At 42.0% G+C, this 15,475-nt stretch overlaps 1 protein-coding gene across 2 annotated transcripts in view; it reads left to right on the top strand.

Moving 5' to 3' along the window:
- Window positions 1–15,475, top strand: part of adgrb3 (adhesion G protein-coupled receptor B3) — a 320,254-nt gene that overhangs the window by 183,545 nt on the left and 121,234 nt on the right. For both annotated transcript variants that reach the window (XM_053619086.1, XM_053619087.1), the window contains 2 exons: window positions 6,617–6,685; window positions 8,426–8,534. In XM_053619086.1, coding sequence (XP_053475061.1) covers window positions 6,617–6,685; window positions 8,426–8,534 — 178 coding nt within the window. The remainder of the gene's footprint in view (window positions 1–6,616; window positions 6,686–8,425; window positions 8,535–15,475) is intronic.

The raw sequence follows: 15,475 nt of genomic DNA on the forward strand, positions 1-15,475 counted from the left end.
GATGCCATGTATCGTAACAAAATGTCCTGGTTCTCTGGCAGATAAACAGCCCAAAACATTAAAGAGCCACCGTGGGAATGAGGTACTTTCCCATATGGCTACCTCTCTGTGTGCGCCATCTGTGTTGCCAAAAGGCTCTATTTTGGTTTCATCTGACCATAGAAACTGACCCCATTTGAAGTTCCAGTAATGTCTGGCAAACTGAAGACTCTTGAGTTTGTTTTTAGTTGAGAGTAGTCTCTTTTTTCTTGAAACCCTTCCGAACAAGGTCTGGGTTACGCATGTAACCCTGTTCCCTGAGAAGGGAATAAGACGTTGCATTTAGCATAACACTATGGGAGCACCCCTCGTGCAACTGGCATCTGAAGTTTGTGTAAAATCATGCCTCTATTTATAGGCCTTCCATGATAAGGTGACGTGGCAGTTAAGTGCGTCGCGTGATATACTGTAAATATGGCACCTGTGAACCATGCTGTCAGCCTCTATTATCTGAAGCTGAGACACAATTCACAGGCCTGCCCTGGTATGACAAAGCTATGCAACGTCTCGTTCCGTTCTCAGGGAACAGGGTCACATGCGCAACCGAGACATTCCCTTTCAAAGGGAACTCCACGTTGTGTTTAGCATAAAACTATGGGAATGAGAATACCCACTCGGGTATTACCCACACTGAGGGTATGGCCTGTTCTAATAGACCCAAGCCTGAGGGTCACTGCAAGACACTCGAGCCCGGGGCGGAATGAATATCCAGGCTGTAATAATGAATGAATGTGTGTGGCATAGACCACCCTGCAGCAGCACACACATCATGTAAGGATACCCCTTTGGAAAAAGCCTCTGAGGAGGCAACCACCCTAGTGGAATGAGCCCTTATGCCCAGAGGCGTAGCGAGACCACGCGCCTCATAAGTAATAGAGATTGCTTCCACTATCCAATTAGAGATGCACTGCTTTGACACAGCATCAACTCTACTGTCGCCGCCAAAGTAGACCAGCAGCTGCTCCAACTTACGGAACTGGCCGGAGCGGCGAACATGAGTAGAGAGAGACCTTACTGGACACAGCAGGTGCATCCTCTCTTGTTCCGGTGTGAGGAACGGAGGAGGGCAGAAAGCCTGCAACACCACAGGCTGGGCAGCCTATGTAGGCACCTTAGGAATATTATCCAGCCTAGGATACAGGAAGGCCTTGGCTAATCCAGGGGTAAAGTCAAGGCAGGAAGGGGCAACAGAGATAGCTTGTAGATCTCCTATTCACTTGAGAGATGTCAGGGCCAGCAGAAGGGCTACCTTTAGAGTCAGACGCTTCTCAGAGGCTGACTCTAAGGGCTCAAATGGGGCCCCTGACAGACTTTCCAGGACCACAGAAAGGTCCCAGCCTGACACCACGCATGAACCTCAAAGTTAGAGGATGTTGCCCCACAGAGGCTCCATCAACAGGGGCGTGGCTGGCCGGAATGGTGGCCACGTAAACCCTGATTGCAGAAGGAGCCCACCCCGCTGATAAACGTCCTTGTAAGAACTCCAGGACTGTAGCTATTTCGCAGTTCACTGGGTCTAGCTGACGTTCCTCAAACCACAGGACAAAAACCCGCCACTTGAGCGCATACAATTTCCTTGTGGATGGTGCTCTAGCATTCAACATGGTCTCTACAACCTCAATTGTGATACCAGAACCTATGAGCTGGTGCCCCTCAGGGGCCAGACCCACAGTTTCCATAGTTCCGGCCGAGGGTAGTAAATCAGCCCTCCGGCTTGAGACAGTAGATCCCTGCGGATGGGAATCTCCCAAGGAGTGCCATCTAGCAGGGATATTATCTCCTAGAACCACATTCGAGCTGGCCTATAAGGTGTTACAAGAAGCAGACGTAGACTGTCTTGGCGAACTCTCGCTAGAACTTGTGGGAGCATAGCGATCAGGGGAAAAGCATATAGACGTGACCTTGGCCACATGTGCACCATGGCATCCAGCCCCAATGGTGCGGGAGGAGTGAGGGCAAACCACAGTGGACAGTGTGTTGTCTCCTCAGTGGTGAACACATCCATTTCTGCTTGTCTGTACCACTGCCATATGGACTCCACCACTTGTGGATGCCCCTGCCTCGAGGATGTTTGCTCCCACATTCCGGCTGCCCGGAATGTACATTGCACTGACTGACAAGAACCTTCCCTCTGCCCAGAGAAGGATTAGTTGCGCCTGCCTGAACAGGGGACATGAACGTAACCCTCCCTGGTGGTTGATATATGAGACCACTGCTGTGTTGTCTGTCACAGCTAACACATGATGACCTCTTAATTGAGGAAGAAAGAACTTCAGTTGTAGGAATACGGCCCGCATCTCTAGGCCATTTATATGCCACTCCAGATGAGGGCCGCTCCAAAGACCATGAGCTGGACAGCCATCTAGGACCGCACCCCAGCCCGTGAGGGAGGCGTCTGTCATTACCGTCTTGTGATAGCCCTAGAGTGTGACCCGAGGCTAGAAACTGGGGACACCTCCAAATACTCAGAGCACGTAGGCATCGCCGCATATTACTGATTACTCTCAGAGGTTTCGTCCTCATCCTTGGATGAAACTCCTGACTTTTCTGCCACCACTGAAATGGTCTCATGTGCAATAGGCCCAATGGTATGACGTTGGCTGCTGCTGCCATAAGGCCCAACGGTCTCTCGTAGAGACTGGAAGGGATGCCCAGACCCAGCTTTATCTTGCTCAATGTTTATAGGATCGATCCTACGCATGTTGGGGATAGAAACACCTTCACCATAGTAGAATCCCATATAACCCCTAGTAAAGTTGTCCTCTGCACTGGAAAAAGCATACTTTTCTTGAGGTTCAAACTGAGCCCCAAGCTCCTCATGTGGCCGAGAACAACATCTCGATGTTGAAGCGTCAGTTCCCTGGATCGTGCTAGAATTAACCAGTCATCCAGGTAGTTTAGTACACGGATGCCCTGGAGTCACAAGGGAGCCAGAGCAGCATCCATGCACTTTGTGAAGGTGTGAGGGGATAAAGCTAGCTCGAAGGGAAGAACCCGATATTGCGGCTCTGTCTCCCTGGCTCTCCACGGGGGGAGGCAGGCTGTCACACTCACCTTCTGTACCTCCCTCGCACTAGCGCTGCCCTGGGCTCCACTCATAGATGCCCAGGAGAACTCGACACGACAGGGAAGGAACTGGCTGAACGCCACCATTTGTTGTTTTGCCTCGCAAAACCTGTCAGCGATTGCACTAACCGCACCACTAAATAGGCCGGAAGGTTTAACAGGGGCATCCAGCAAGGAGACCTTATCTTTGTCCCCATCCCTGAGCGGTTGAGCCATAGGTGCCTCTCTGCCACAACCAAGCCACCCATTGAACGGCCGATATGACAGGCCGTTTGCTTGGTCGCCTGGCGAGACAAATCTGTGGCACGGCGCAGCTCTGCCACTGACTCAGGCCCAATTCCCTCCCCAATATTGAGCTCACTCAGCAGGTCTGCTTGGTTGGCCTGCAACACTGCCATTGTATGCATTGACCCACAAGCAAGACCCCCTAAATTACCTGCCGTTGATGGAGAGAGGTGGCTCGCAAGCGCCTCCTCCACCTTCGGCATCACTAAATAGCCATGCTGCTCACTCCCCATGATGGCTGAGTAATCAGACGTCGCGGTGTTATAAATACGGCTAGTGTATGGTTTTCCTCAGAAGCGTGATATCTCATCATGCACCTCTGGAAAAAAGGGGAGTTTTCTGCGGTGTGAGGGAGATTTATATTTATTTTCACTTGAGAGGAAGCGCTCATCCAGCCTGCTACGAGCCACTTCCTCTTCCTCGGGCCAGTCTATATTCAGCTTTTCAACTTCCCTAGTAATCACCTAAAACAGCTCTTTATATGCTTGAGTGCTGCTCTCGGTTCTTGGTGCAATGGCACCCCCTACCGACTCCTCAGAGTCATCAAAGGTCTTTTGGCTTTCCATAGGAGAAGGAGGAGTCGCAACGCGAGCTCCAAAGTCAGGCGGAGAGCCGGACCCGGAAGACAGAGCAAGAGATAGAGCCGCGCTCGTCTCCGGCTCCTCTTCCAAATCCATACAAGATTCCCAGGACCTGAGCCGGCTGGCTGCCTTGGCAGCGGCCGGCCCAGATCCGCGAGGCTCTGAAACCCATCTCCCTTTGGACGAGAAAAGAGCGAGTCGTGAGCGGAGCTGCCTAATCGTAAAACATTCACAATGCTCACAGTCAGACCCCGTGGCATGCTCCATCCCTAAACACTTCACACAGAAAGCGTGTCCATCTCCCCGTGATGAAACGGGAGCAAGGCGTAACACACTTTCTGAATTCTCTCTCGCTCATTCTTTCTTTCTCTTTTCTTTTCTTTTTAAAAAGGGATAGAAAAGTTCAGAGATTTTTAGAAAATATAGAAGAGAAATTAAGCGTCTTTTTGTTTTGTTACACAAACAACCGACATGCAGTCTTGTTGAAGATAATAAGGCTGACGGCGTGGTTCACAGGTGCCATATATATATATATATATATATATATATATATATATATATATATATATATATATATATATAAATATCACGCGACGCACTTAATTGCCACATCACCTGATCATGTGATTTTACACAAGCTTCAGATGCCGGTCGCGCGTGTGATGGCGCTCCCATAGTTATGCTAAACGCAATGTGGAGTTCCCTTTGAAAGGGAACTTATGGTGATATAGGTGGATTGTAGTTTTGGAGAATTTCTGACCTCAAGATGCAACTAACTTCTGCAATTCTCCAGCTGTGAACCTTGGAGATTTTTTGGCCACTCGAATAATCTTCTTCACAGTGTGTTGAGACAGTATAGACACGCATCCAATTCCAGGTTCATTCAAAACATTTCCAGTTGACTGGAACTTCTTAATTATTGCCCTGATGGTTGAAATGGGCATTTTCAGTGCTTGTGCTATATTCTTATAGTTACTTCCCATTTTGCCACACATAACAGCTAAAGTCCTTGGTCTTCCCCATTGTTATGAATGATTAAGGGAATTTGGCCTATGTGTTACCTCATATTTATACCCCTGTGAAACAGGAAGTCATGTTTGAACAATTTCCTGTTCCTAGTCACCCAGGTGTACTAAAGAAATGTAAAATATCAGTCAGAATATACTTCAAATATATTTTTCTCATATGAATTCATGAGGGTGCCAATAATTGTTGCGCACATATATTTAACAAAGATTTTTTTGATAAACCTGTGCTTTGAATTACTGTAGGCACTACTGTCAGAACTGCAGTTTTAAAAAATCACAAAAAAACAAAAACCATTGGACCAATCAGATTGGAGGATTGAACACCGCTGTGGCATAATAATTACTAATATTAATTGAATTGCATTTACTTTTTTATATATTTTTTTTTACTTTTGAAAGATGATTTCAATGTCCTCAGTTTAACCCAATTTCATTAGTTACACAATGTAAGATACTTGATTACATAGATTAAACAAGAAAATTAAGAACTTGCTCATAATGACCTGCACCAGGGTGGATATTAATTTTCCCCTCTCTCTCTTCTTGAAGAGCTTTTGGGATTTCAGCAGCATGCCACTGCTACTGATAGAATTCCACAGTCTCTGTGTCTGTGCAATGAGATCATCTCAAGCTATTGTATTGTCCTAAGGGCTCCCAAGGGCGATGCCATAATAACTAGAGTATTTACAGATTGTGTTTGAGAAGGTTTCTGTTTTCTCATGCCTGTATGAATGTTTGCTTTGGGAGGATTTATCTAGCAGGGATATGGCTCCTTTCTGCATACCACCATCCTGTGTGTGCATGAGTGTGTGTGTGTGCGAAGGTAGACATTTGTGTGCACTCATGCAGTGTTTACATGGACACATTACCACCAGAGGGAGTATAAGCGCTCAAATAGAAAACAAAGACACCCATGCAGAGACACTGGCTCTTCAGAACAGATAAAGAGACATATTTCTACCGATATCTGATATACTTTCTCTTCATATACAAACATTTGTTCCAGCATGCTTACACAGTTAGTGTTAGCTTCAAGTAAGCAGCCATAATGCTACTGAATTTAGTGCTCACATTGGTATTTGAGAGAGATCAACCACTTCCTGAACTGGAAATAGCAGAAACTCCTAGGTGCATTTTGATGCTGATTCTGCCTGACAGATTCATCTCTCCACAAATCACTGGTGTGGCTTTTCTCTGTTATTACCTAAGATGGCATTTGTTTAGACTGCGGCAGAGATGCGTCATTAGTGTGTGTGTGTGTGTGTGTGTGTGTGTGTGTGTGTGTGGTGTATTCATAGAGCACCTGCAGGAGGGGATCTTGTGCTAATGTTAGTTGGGGAAGATAAAATTAGCTGATGCTGTGCTATCCAGATTTAGATCAATCTACCCACATATCTTTTTCATTTTGTAATGAGAAGATGCATTGGATTCCATTTAAAAATACCAGTAAACAATAGATAATTAAACTTAATACAATACATCCATCCATCCATCCATCTTTTATACTGCTTATCCTTTTCAGGGTCACGGGGAACCTGGAGCCTATAATGGCAATACAGTGATTGAAAATTGCAGACCTATTGTAAAACTGATTTTTGTTTTTCCATCCCTATACAGAACTTTTTTCAGATCATCAGTAATCTACTGGAGGAAGAGAACCGAGAAAAATGGGAGGATGCCCAGCAGGTGAACAAAGTGTTAAATATTTCATCTTAATACAGACATACACTGAATCTCAAATGTATACATGATATGAGCCTATCCAGTGCTTTAACATTCACCGTCATTATGGTAATATCACAAGTGAGTTCAGTGTGGTGAAGGATCTCTTCTCTTAAGTGTAGTGGCCAAATCAATTGGCACATGCGGCATAGCAACTTCAGAAAAGGGCCAGTACCTGCAATGTTCACTTAATCCACATTGCGGCAGTAGACGTGGCATGTCCAGTTAAAAGGCTCACTGTCTTTGATGATGCACCATCTCTCTCTCTCTCTCTCGCTCTCTCTCTCTCGCTCTCTCTCTTTTTGTTGCTGCAACACACAATCTTGAGCTGCAGGTATCTGAATATATGACAGCCTTTTTTGTCAACAAGGTTTCACATTTGTAGAAATGTGGTATGAGTGTCAAAGCTCATTTTCCCTTATAGATAATCAGGTTAACATGAGGTACAGTCAAGCTCAGATTCAACAGTCTGTTGTGAACATTTTGTGAACACTTAGTGTACACCTGCGTGTCTAAATCAAAGCATCAGAGCAAAGAGAGTGGCAGTTTCATTAGTTCACTAGCTGCAGGCTTCCTAATCACTTATTAAATGTTGGCTTGTCACAGTGCATACAAACACATGAAAACTGCATACAAATCGGTCACATCTCCCTATATTTGACAGCACCTAAGACGCAGACATGGGTTTTCATTCATTAAGCTTTAGTCTAATTTGTTTTATTTTGAAAACATGTGCTTGGGTACACATAAATGTTGCCTTGTATTATATGATAGCCGGAAATCCATCAAGATTCTCTGTCCTTATGGAATGTCTGTCTTGGTTATTTCCCTCACTCCTTCCTACGGCACATCACTAGCCTTGTTGCCATGGAGATACAAAGATAATGCTTGAGAGAGCCAATGGCCTTCTCTGACCATGATCAGACTGATGGTTCTGGATTAAATCCAGGACCCATGGTTCTGCAGTGCTCAGTGGCATTATAAGGTATCTGACTGTGTGTGTGTGTGTGTTAATTATTGATTGTCATAATTATGTTCATTATGCTCATTGTGAGCAGGACCACAACTAGCCATTTTAGTCCAGGACACAATACAGTATATAAAACAGGCTGTGCCTCCCGCCTAGAACATGCAGGCAAGAAAAACACATTTTGCAATTGTCTATAAACATACCACAATCAACTGTTAGATGCTAATCTACTGTTTGGATACTGCTGGCCTGTTCTCAGCCTCTGCACACGGCCCACATCTCATCTGATATGTTGTTTTTTTTTACAACAAAAGCTTCAGAATCTATAAGGATACAATTTGATTGGCTATCTGAGCTTCTGGCTTATATGTTGTTCCACAAAAAACATATAAGTATATAAATGTTCCAGTGGAAAATTACATTTTAAACATTGTGACATAATGAGTTTTTTGGGGGGCAAGTTATACGTATGGAATTATATCAATGTCAGGCACTGGACTGGATTAATGTCAGTCAAAAACCTCTTCCTGTTTAAGTTGTTTCTTAGCCATGTTTAATGATGAAAAGGGCATTGCTTCTGAGACAATCACTAGCCTAAATTGTAAGCAGTTTAAGCTAATAGTATTATAATGTATATAAAATGTATTTATATACAAGTCAGATTACTGTAATACTGTAAAGACACCCCAGAGGCACTTTTCTCCATTCTCTCTCACTCTCAGTCTTTTTTCCAGATCTATCCAGGTGCAGTGGAGCTGATGCAGGTCATTGAGGAGTTCATACACATTGTCGGTCTTGGCATGAAGGATTTCCACAATGCTTACTTAATGACGGGAAACCTGGGTAAGGCCTATGAAGAGCCATCAAAATCATTCATTTGAACTGATTAGTGGATACATTATTGGTATTAGGTCTTAATAACTATATAACTATATGTAATAAATATAACTATAAATTAATAACTATTTATATTTGTGGTTTATAAGGAATATTAATTTAGAAAAAAAAACACTGACAAAGTATAAGTTCCATTAGATTCCAGATTTGCTTAGTCAATTTGAAACAGTTTGTGCATTGTTTCATTCCTACATCAATAATGCTGGGCTGCTCCTACTGACTCAGCATATCCATAATAGTGTGAGATGAAAAGAATAGCTAAAAAGGTGAATCAATATTGTTCTTTAAAACCAAGTTTATTCCACTGATTCTGCTTAATTAAAATTTTTAACACCTATTCAGTTTTGAAAGGCCCCTGCAGGAATAATGAAAGAACTGATATCACTGATTATTTTTCATCTACTATATTTATGCTGTCATATTTTATAGACTGTATTAGCATTTATTTATTCCTTAATCACAGTTTTAATATAATTTCTCATAATGATTCCTCATTCTACTACAACCCCAATTCCAAAAAAGTTGGGACGCTGTGTAAAATGTAAATAACTGTAAATAAAAACAGAATGCAATGATTTGCAAATCTCATAAAGACAAATGTTATTCAAAATAGAACATAGAAAACATATCACATTCCAGGTGTTTACTTTTCCAGCCTTTTGTTACCACGTCCCAACTTTTTTGAGACGTGTTGTGGCCATGAAATCCAAAATTAACTTGTTTTTTTCTTTAAAACATTTGCTCAGTTTAAACATTTTATATGTTTTTTATGTTCTATTGTGAATAACAGTTGGATTTATGAGATTTTCAAATCATTGCATTCTGGTTTTTTTTTTATATTTAATTACATTTCACACAGCATCCCAACTTTTTTGGAATTGGGGTTGTATATTCAGAGGAAAAAATTAATTTAAAATAGGGTTGTGGAAAATAACACCAGAAGGAACACTTGGTCTGTTATCGCTATAAAATAACTTTACCTATTTTGTAGTTACAGTCTGTCACGTAATGAGGGTAATGGAGGTAGGACGGATGCAAATGCAGATAAGAGCTTTTAATAAAGAGACGCAGGCAGACAAGTCCAAATCATGAGACAATATCATGGTCAGAAACAGGCAATGAGTCAGGCGATCTGCAAACAGGCATAAACTAGGCAAGGCAAAAGCACGTAACAAGAAACAAGATCAAAGACTATGAAGCAAACTGAGGAAGAAGGTACACACGTTTGGTACGGTGACAACACTCAATACTTAAGTCATTGTGTTGAAACAGTCTCTATATATTGTGGAGTGCATGTGTGTGTGATATTGGTAACAGGTGTGTGTGATTAGAACACCGGAGAAGTTGAACGTGTGCATGTGTGGGAAGTGTAGTCCTCTACGGCCATGTTTGTAGTTCGTGGTGCATCCTAGCAAATGGAGTCACTGGTTTGCTGTGATATGACACAGTGAATTACTTTCATGCACAGTTCTGCCAATTTCTGCCAAATATGATAATTACCTGTCAATGCATTGGACTTGTGCCAGAGAGAACTGATATGTGTCTCATGTTAATCAGTCCATAATGGTCCAGCAGATAGGGCTGGTGGTAAAAAGCTCCAAGGATTGGGATATGATCCTGAGCCCTGGTTACTATCTGTGCAGTTTCTCATGTTTCCCCATGTCCAGGATGTATTTCCGATCTAATGGCAAATTTACCTATCCTCCCTTTGCTATTGCAGCGCTTGACAGTTGAATTTCTGTTTTTATTGAACACACATTAACATAAGTACTGTAGTTAGTTTGGTTACCTACTGTACATTATGAATTTTACAGCTGATATTCTCAGAATAAACATTGTGATTAGCTGTATAGTGAATTCTTGAGGCCTGCTAATGGTCAGGCTGCTTGCTGTTAATAAAGTATCTTGGCCTTCCAGAAGATCTGAAATGACATTTTTTGTTTGCCCATGAAATGTTCACATTGGTTCCATTATCACTTCTGAATATACTGGTAGTTAATTGGATTTGAAAGATATTCTTCTCCTACTAGTCTTCTCCATCTACTCTAGATTGTTCTCCCTGACCAGTTTGTGTATTTGTTTGTGCAAAGTCTTGTTGTCATACCACTGCAAACCAGCAACTCCATTTCCCAGAATGCACCACGAACTACAAACATGGCCAACGACAACTACACTTCCCAAACACACACGGACACATTCACTGTCCCCATCCTCAGAGTTCTAATGGAGATACCTGTTTGCAATCACACACACACACACTCACACCAATCCTTTTAAGAGACTCTCATTCATTCAAGTATATGCTCAGTTGCCTAGTGTCTGTCTATTCTATTTTTTGACTTTGCTCATGTTTACGACCCTGTCTCTTTGCCCTGCCCTGTTTGTACTGTTTGCCTGATCGCCTGACCTCTGCCTGTTTGAATATTGACTTCTGCCTTATCCTTTGGACTTCTTGTTGTTTAATTAAACTGCCATACCTGCACTTGCTTCTGTCTGCACTTCCATATAGTGAAACTTGTCATGCTTACAGCATAGAATTCCAGGCAATAGTTTCTGTATTGTCTGTAGTGACAGCATTTTGGTGTTTCTGTTGATTCCAGGTTTTGTCCCATGCGTATTCTCCTGAATACCAATTATGGATATGCCTTATTTCACCTGTCTCCTTAAGACCCCTGCTGTAGACTTTGAATTTTGCATTTGTCCCAGTCAACAACATGCTGAACACACACACTTGGTCTGGTCTCACCCACTGTAGATCACAGATGATTCCGCATTTTCAGCGTAAGAGGTTGCAATGAGAGCATAAAGCTTTTTATATGGAGTGATGATCTATTATCTGGAGCCTACCGCAGGGAGCATGGTGCACAAGGCAGGGTACAGACTGGAAGGGGGTGCCAATCCATCGCAGGGCACAATCACATACACATTCACACACTACGGACACTTTGAACATTCCAATCAGTCTACCATGCATGTCTTTGGACTGGGGGAGGAAACCGGAGTACCTGGAGGAAACCCCTGCAGCACCGGAAGAACATGCAAACGCCGCAAACACAGGGTGGTGGCGGGAATTGAACCCCCAACCCCGAAGGTGTGAGGTGAACATGCTAACCACTAAGCCACTGTGTGCCTGGAGACTGGAGTGCAAAACTGTTCATGGCAGTTGTAGTCCTAAAGCTATCATAGTAATTGTAGTCCTGATCCATCGTAGCAAATCTGTTCTGGGACATAAAGCAGCCAGCCATTCCAAACCTGAGTGAGCCAGTGAGACCTGGGTGAATGCATGAGAGTGTGGGCCACAGCATCCAAACATCCCAGTTCACCACAACACTCTATGCTCTTGAACCCTCCATATGTGCTCCTTTACCTAAGAAAAAAATATTCACAAATGGCTTGACTAAACAAATATTTTTTTCAACCTAGACTAGACTTGTGAGCTCTGCCCCCTGCTGTAGACTTCACTATTCATTCCATCAACACATCTCATGCTATCAGCAAAAAGTACTCATTCTATTTCCTCACCTTGCCCTATATTTTTTGATGAGCATGATCACCAAAGGACACTGTGGGGTAGAGATGGAGAAGAGTTTCACCAGAAACTCAAAAAGAAATTCCAGGCCTGTTCATTACATAGTTCGGAGATAGGGCAACCATGTGCTAACACCCATGCAATCAGTGGGTTTTTTCCAAGCTCCCACTTGACTGCATGACTGGATGGGCTGGATGTTCATAAGGGCTTCTGTAGAAAGAAGATCCAACTACCCAGTTTGGTGGTGGCAATAAATCTGTGCCTGTGTGAAGGTCACGTATCGTGACGTGAGGAAGTTCAGACGGATGCAAGCGCAGGATAACAGTTTTATTTAAGAGAGAGACAGGCAGACAAATCCAAAACGTAATCCAAAAACAGGCAAAAGTTCAGGCGATCGGCAAACAGGCATAAACAAGGCAAGGCAGGAATCAAAGTTGCGGTCACGGGATACAGGGTCGATATACCAAACATGAAACATAAACAACAGCGAGGGACTGGTAGCAGAGAAACCAGCGTGAACTAAACAAATGAACCTAAACATGAAACATGACATGGACTATGACTATGACTATGATTCTCTATCGTAGTTTCTTTTCTATCCAAACTAGTCTAATATTCCGCGTTGTGTGCTGGGAGGCGCGCGGTATATATGCGGACATGATCAGTGTCGTAAATGCTCACAGCTGAGGGCGATTCAGACACACGTGAAAATCCCAGCCAATGACAGAACAGGGAGGAGACATGACAAACATAAACAAACTCACGTGTCCAAATGTCACTACTGTCAACAACGGAAAAGCAGGTGCTCGCGCATTTGCGCTTAGAGCACGCTGCTTCAAGGGGAAATTGTGACAGTGAATTCTAAAGCCACCAGATTGCTTTGCATCTAGTGACTGGTGTGTAGCTGGCATTTGAGCTCTCTGAGCTCCCCATTTGAGCTTTTGAGTTTCTTGATCTATAGATCTACTTGTGTGAAACAAGGAGACCACAAGACTACAGGAAGAAGCTCCTGTCCCCCAGCTCTAAGGCACAGTTTGTTTATATTTTAGCTACGGTTTCTGCTTCAGACTAGGTTCCACTTTCAATGCCAGATGTGGTGAGCCAATGTGTGATGTTCCAGCACATCAGCCTGTATTCCAGATAACTGCCCTGCCTCTTCTACCTGCACCACTGTCTGCTATCATTGCACCTCCTAGCCCTCAGCTGCCTGTCTCCGTCCTTCTGATGACATCATGGCAAAAAAACATTCCAGCTTGGGGCCACGTGCCTCTTTCCTGTTTCTGTTGCACTTCAGGCATTTGGAGTTTGTTATGGGTGGGTGGCCAGTCACTATGTGCTCCCCATTTTGTGTTAGAGCTTCCATGAAATTGATAAAATAAAGTGACCCATTGCTGCATGATACATTGTACATGGATCTATGACAAAACAGTCACACAAACATCTCTTGGTATTCCTAATGTACTAATGCAGGAGATAAACAGCAATAAATAGCTCTTACCACAATGCATGAACAGTTGCATGAACAGTATCATTTGACAGATCATTCATTTCACTTCTGACAAACGTATTTCAGATGCTTTTGTCATGTCCATAGGAGATTAATAGGGGTTGTATACTTAAAAAAAAATAATAAAAAAAATTTCTCAGGCATTATTCCCTTTCACATATTTTTGACTTTTGATAAAAAGAAAACAAGGGGAAAAAACACTGAAATGAAACACTGAAAAAGTACTGCAGCCCCCACTATACAGGTTTGGAAATAATGTAACTAATAGAATATTATTTAACTGCTTAACAGATAATGCCTAAGATTGACAGTTCATTTCTGTTTGTATGCCATGCAGCTTAATAACATTGGTCTCTCCTTATATAGGTAAATGTAAATAAGCTCTCTGACATAAAAAGAATGACATAAAAGTATTTTGCTTTCTTCAATGTGCAGTTTTTTTGTCTAATTGTTGACAAAATTACCATGGAACTGATCTAATAAACATCAGCATCTTTAGTATAATCTCTGCTGCTAAATAACCTTCTTTACAGCTTAGCATCTGCGTCTTTTAACTAAAAGGACAAAACAATGCTGCTGCACTGGCCAAATGGAAATCATTTGGCTCTGCACAATATCACTGCATCATTTCTGACTTAATTTATGGCATCCCTGTGATACAGTAGCAAAGAGGCTTGGTGACCGGGCAGGTTTCTCTTTCTCTCTACCTTTAGTCAGATAATATAAGTTATTCATATGTATTCATGAATAGATTATTGTTAAGAATTTTTAGAGTTTTTTTTTTTTTTTTTAAGTTTTACCTCTTTGACAGTAACTATGAAAGATTCTCTGACATTTGTGGGTATATGAGGTTATAATTGATTTTGAATTAAACAAAAAAAAAAAAAAAATATATATATATATATATATATATACACATATATATACATACACATATATATATACACATACACACACACACATATATATATATATATACACATACATACACACACACACACACACACACACACACACACACACACACACACATATATAGTGATACAGAACAGAGGTTTGCAAGTTTAACACCTAAAATAAACTAAACCAAATAGGATAATTGCTTTGTAAGAGACATGCCATTAGGTCTTGTGTAGTGTCAGAGCTAGTTGTAATAGACCTGATCATGAACAAATCATTAACCTTTTGAGCATACAAATGTGAAATCATGCTAGGTGCCAAAAGCAAGTGTTTTTCTGTGCAAAGCTTGGTGGTTCTGTCAAAATGTCCAGGGAGCAAAAGATACTCTGTTTCTGTGCTGTGGGTTAGAGAGAAGGCCCAGCTGTAAGGAGGAGAAATTTGGCACAAGAATAGCGAAAAAGAAAAAGGTAACAAAGGAACAGTAATTCTATTAACATGTTGATTTTCAACTGAACATATTAATAAAACAAAGTTATATAATAAGTAACACCTAGATATGCTCTTGACCAGCATGTATTACTCTGCACTGTATATCTCAGAACATAATTGCAAATCTCTTAATTGCTATAATACAAGCATTCCAACTGTTTTAAAAAAAAAAACAAAAAAACAACAAAAAAAAAACAACCCTATTATTAGTCACCTTCAAGCCTGTCATTTTGCTTACCTATCTCATTGATCTAATAGTCACAGCTGAGTGCAGGTCATGCTAATGGTATCTGGATACATATACGCAAAGAATAATGTTGCACTCATCTAAAATTCCTTTTGCATCATCACTTTGGAAAAAAAAAAACAAATCACTCTTAAAGAGAACCCCGACTATGAAGACTTCTATGGCTTATTAGATTAACACAGACGTCCGCTATTTAAATCTGCTATATAAAAAAA

Source organism: Ictalurus furcatus, chromosome 29 (genome assembly GCF_023375685.1).
Source record: "Ictalurus furcatus strain D&B chromosome 29, Billie_1.0, whole genome shotgun sequence".
In the NCBI taxonomy this organism is placed as follows: domain Eukaryota; kingdom Metazoa; phylum Chordata; class Actinopteri; order Siluriformes; family Ictaluridae; genus Ictalurus; species Ictalurus furcatus.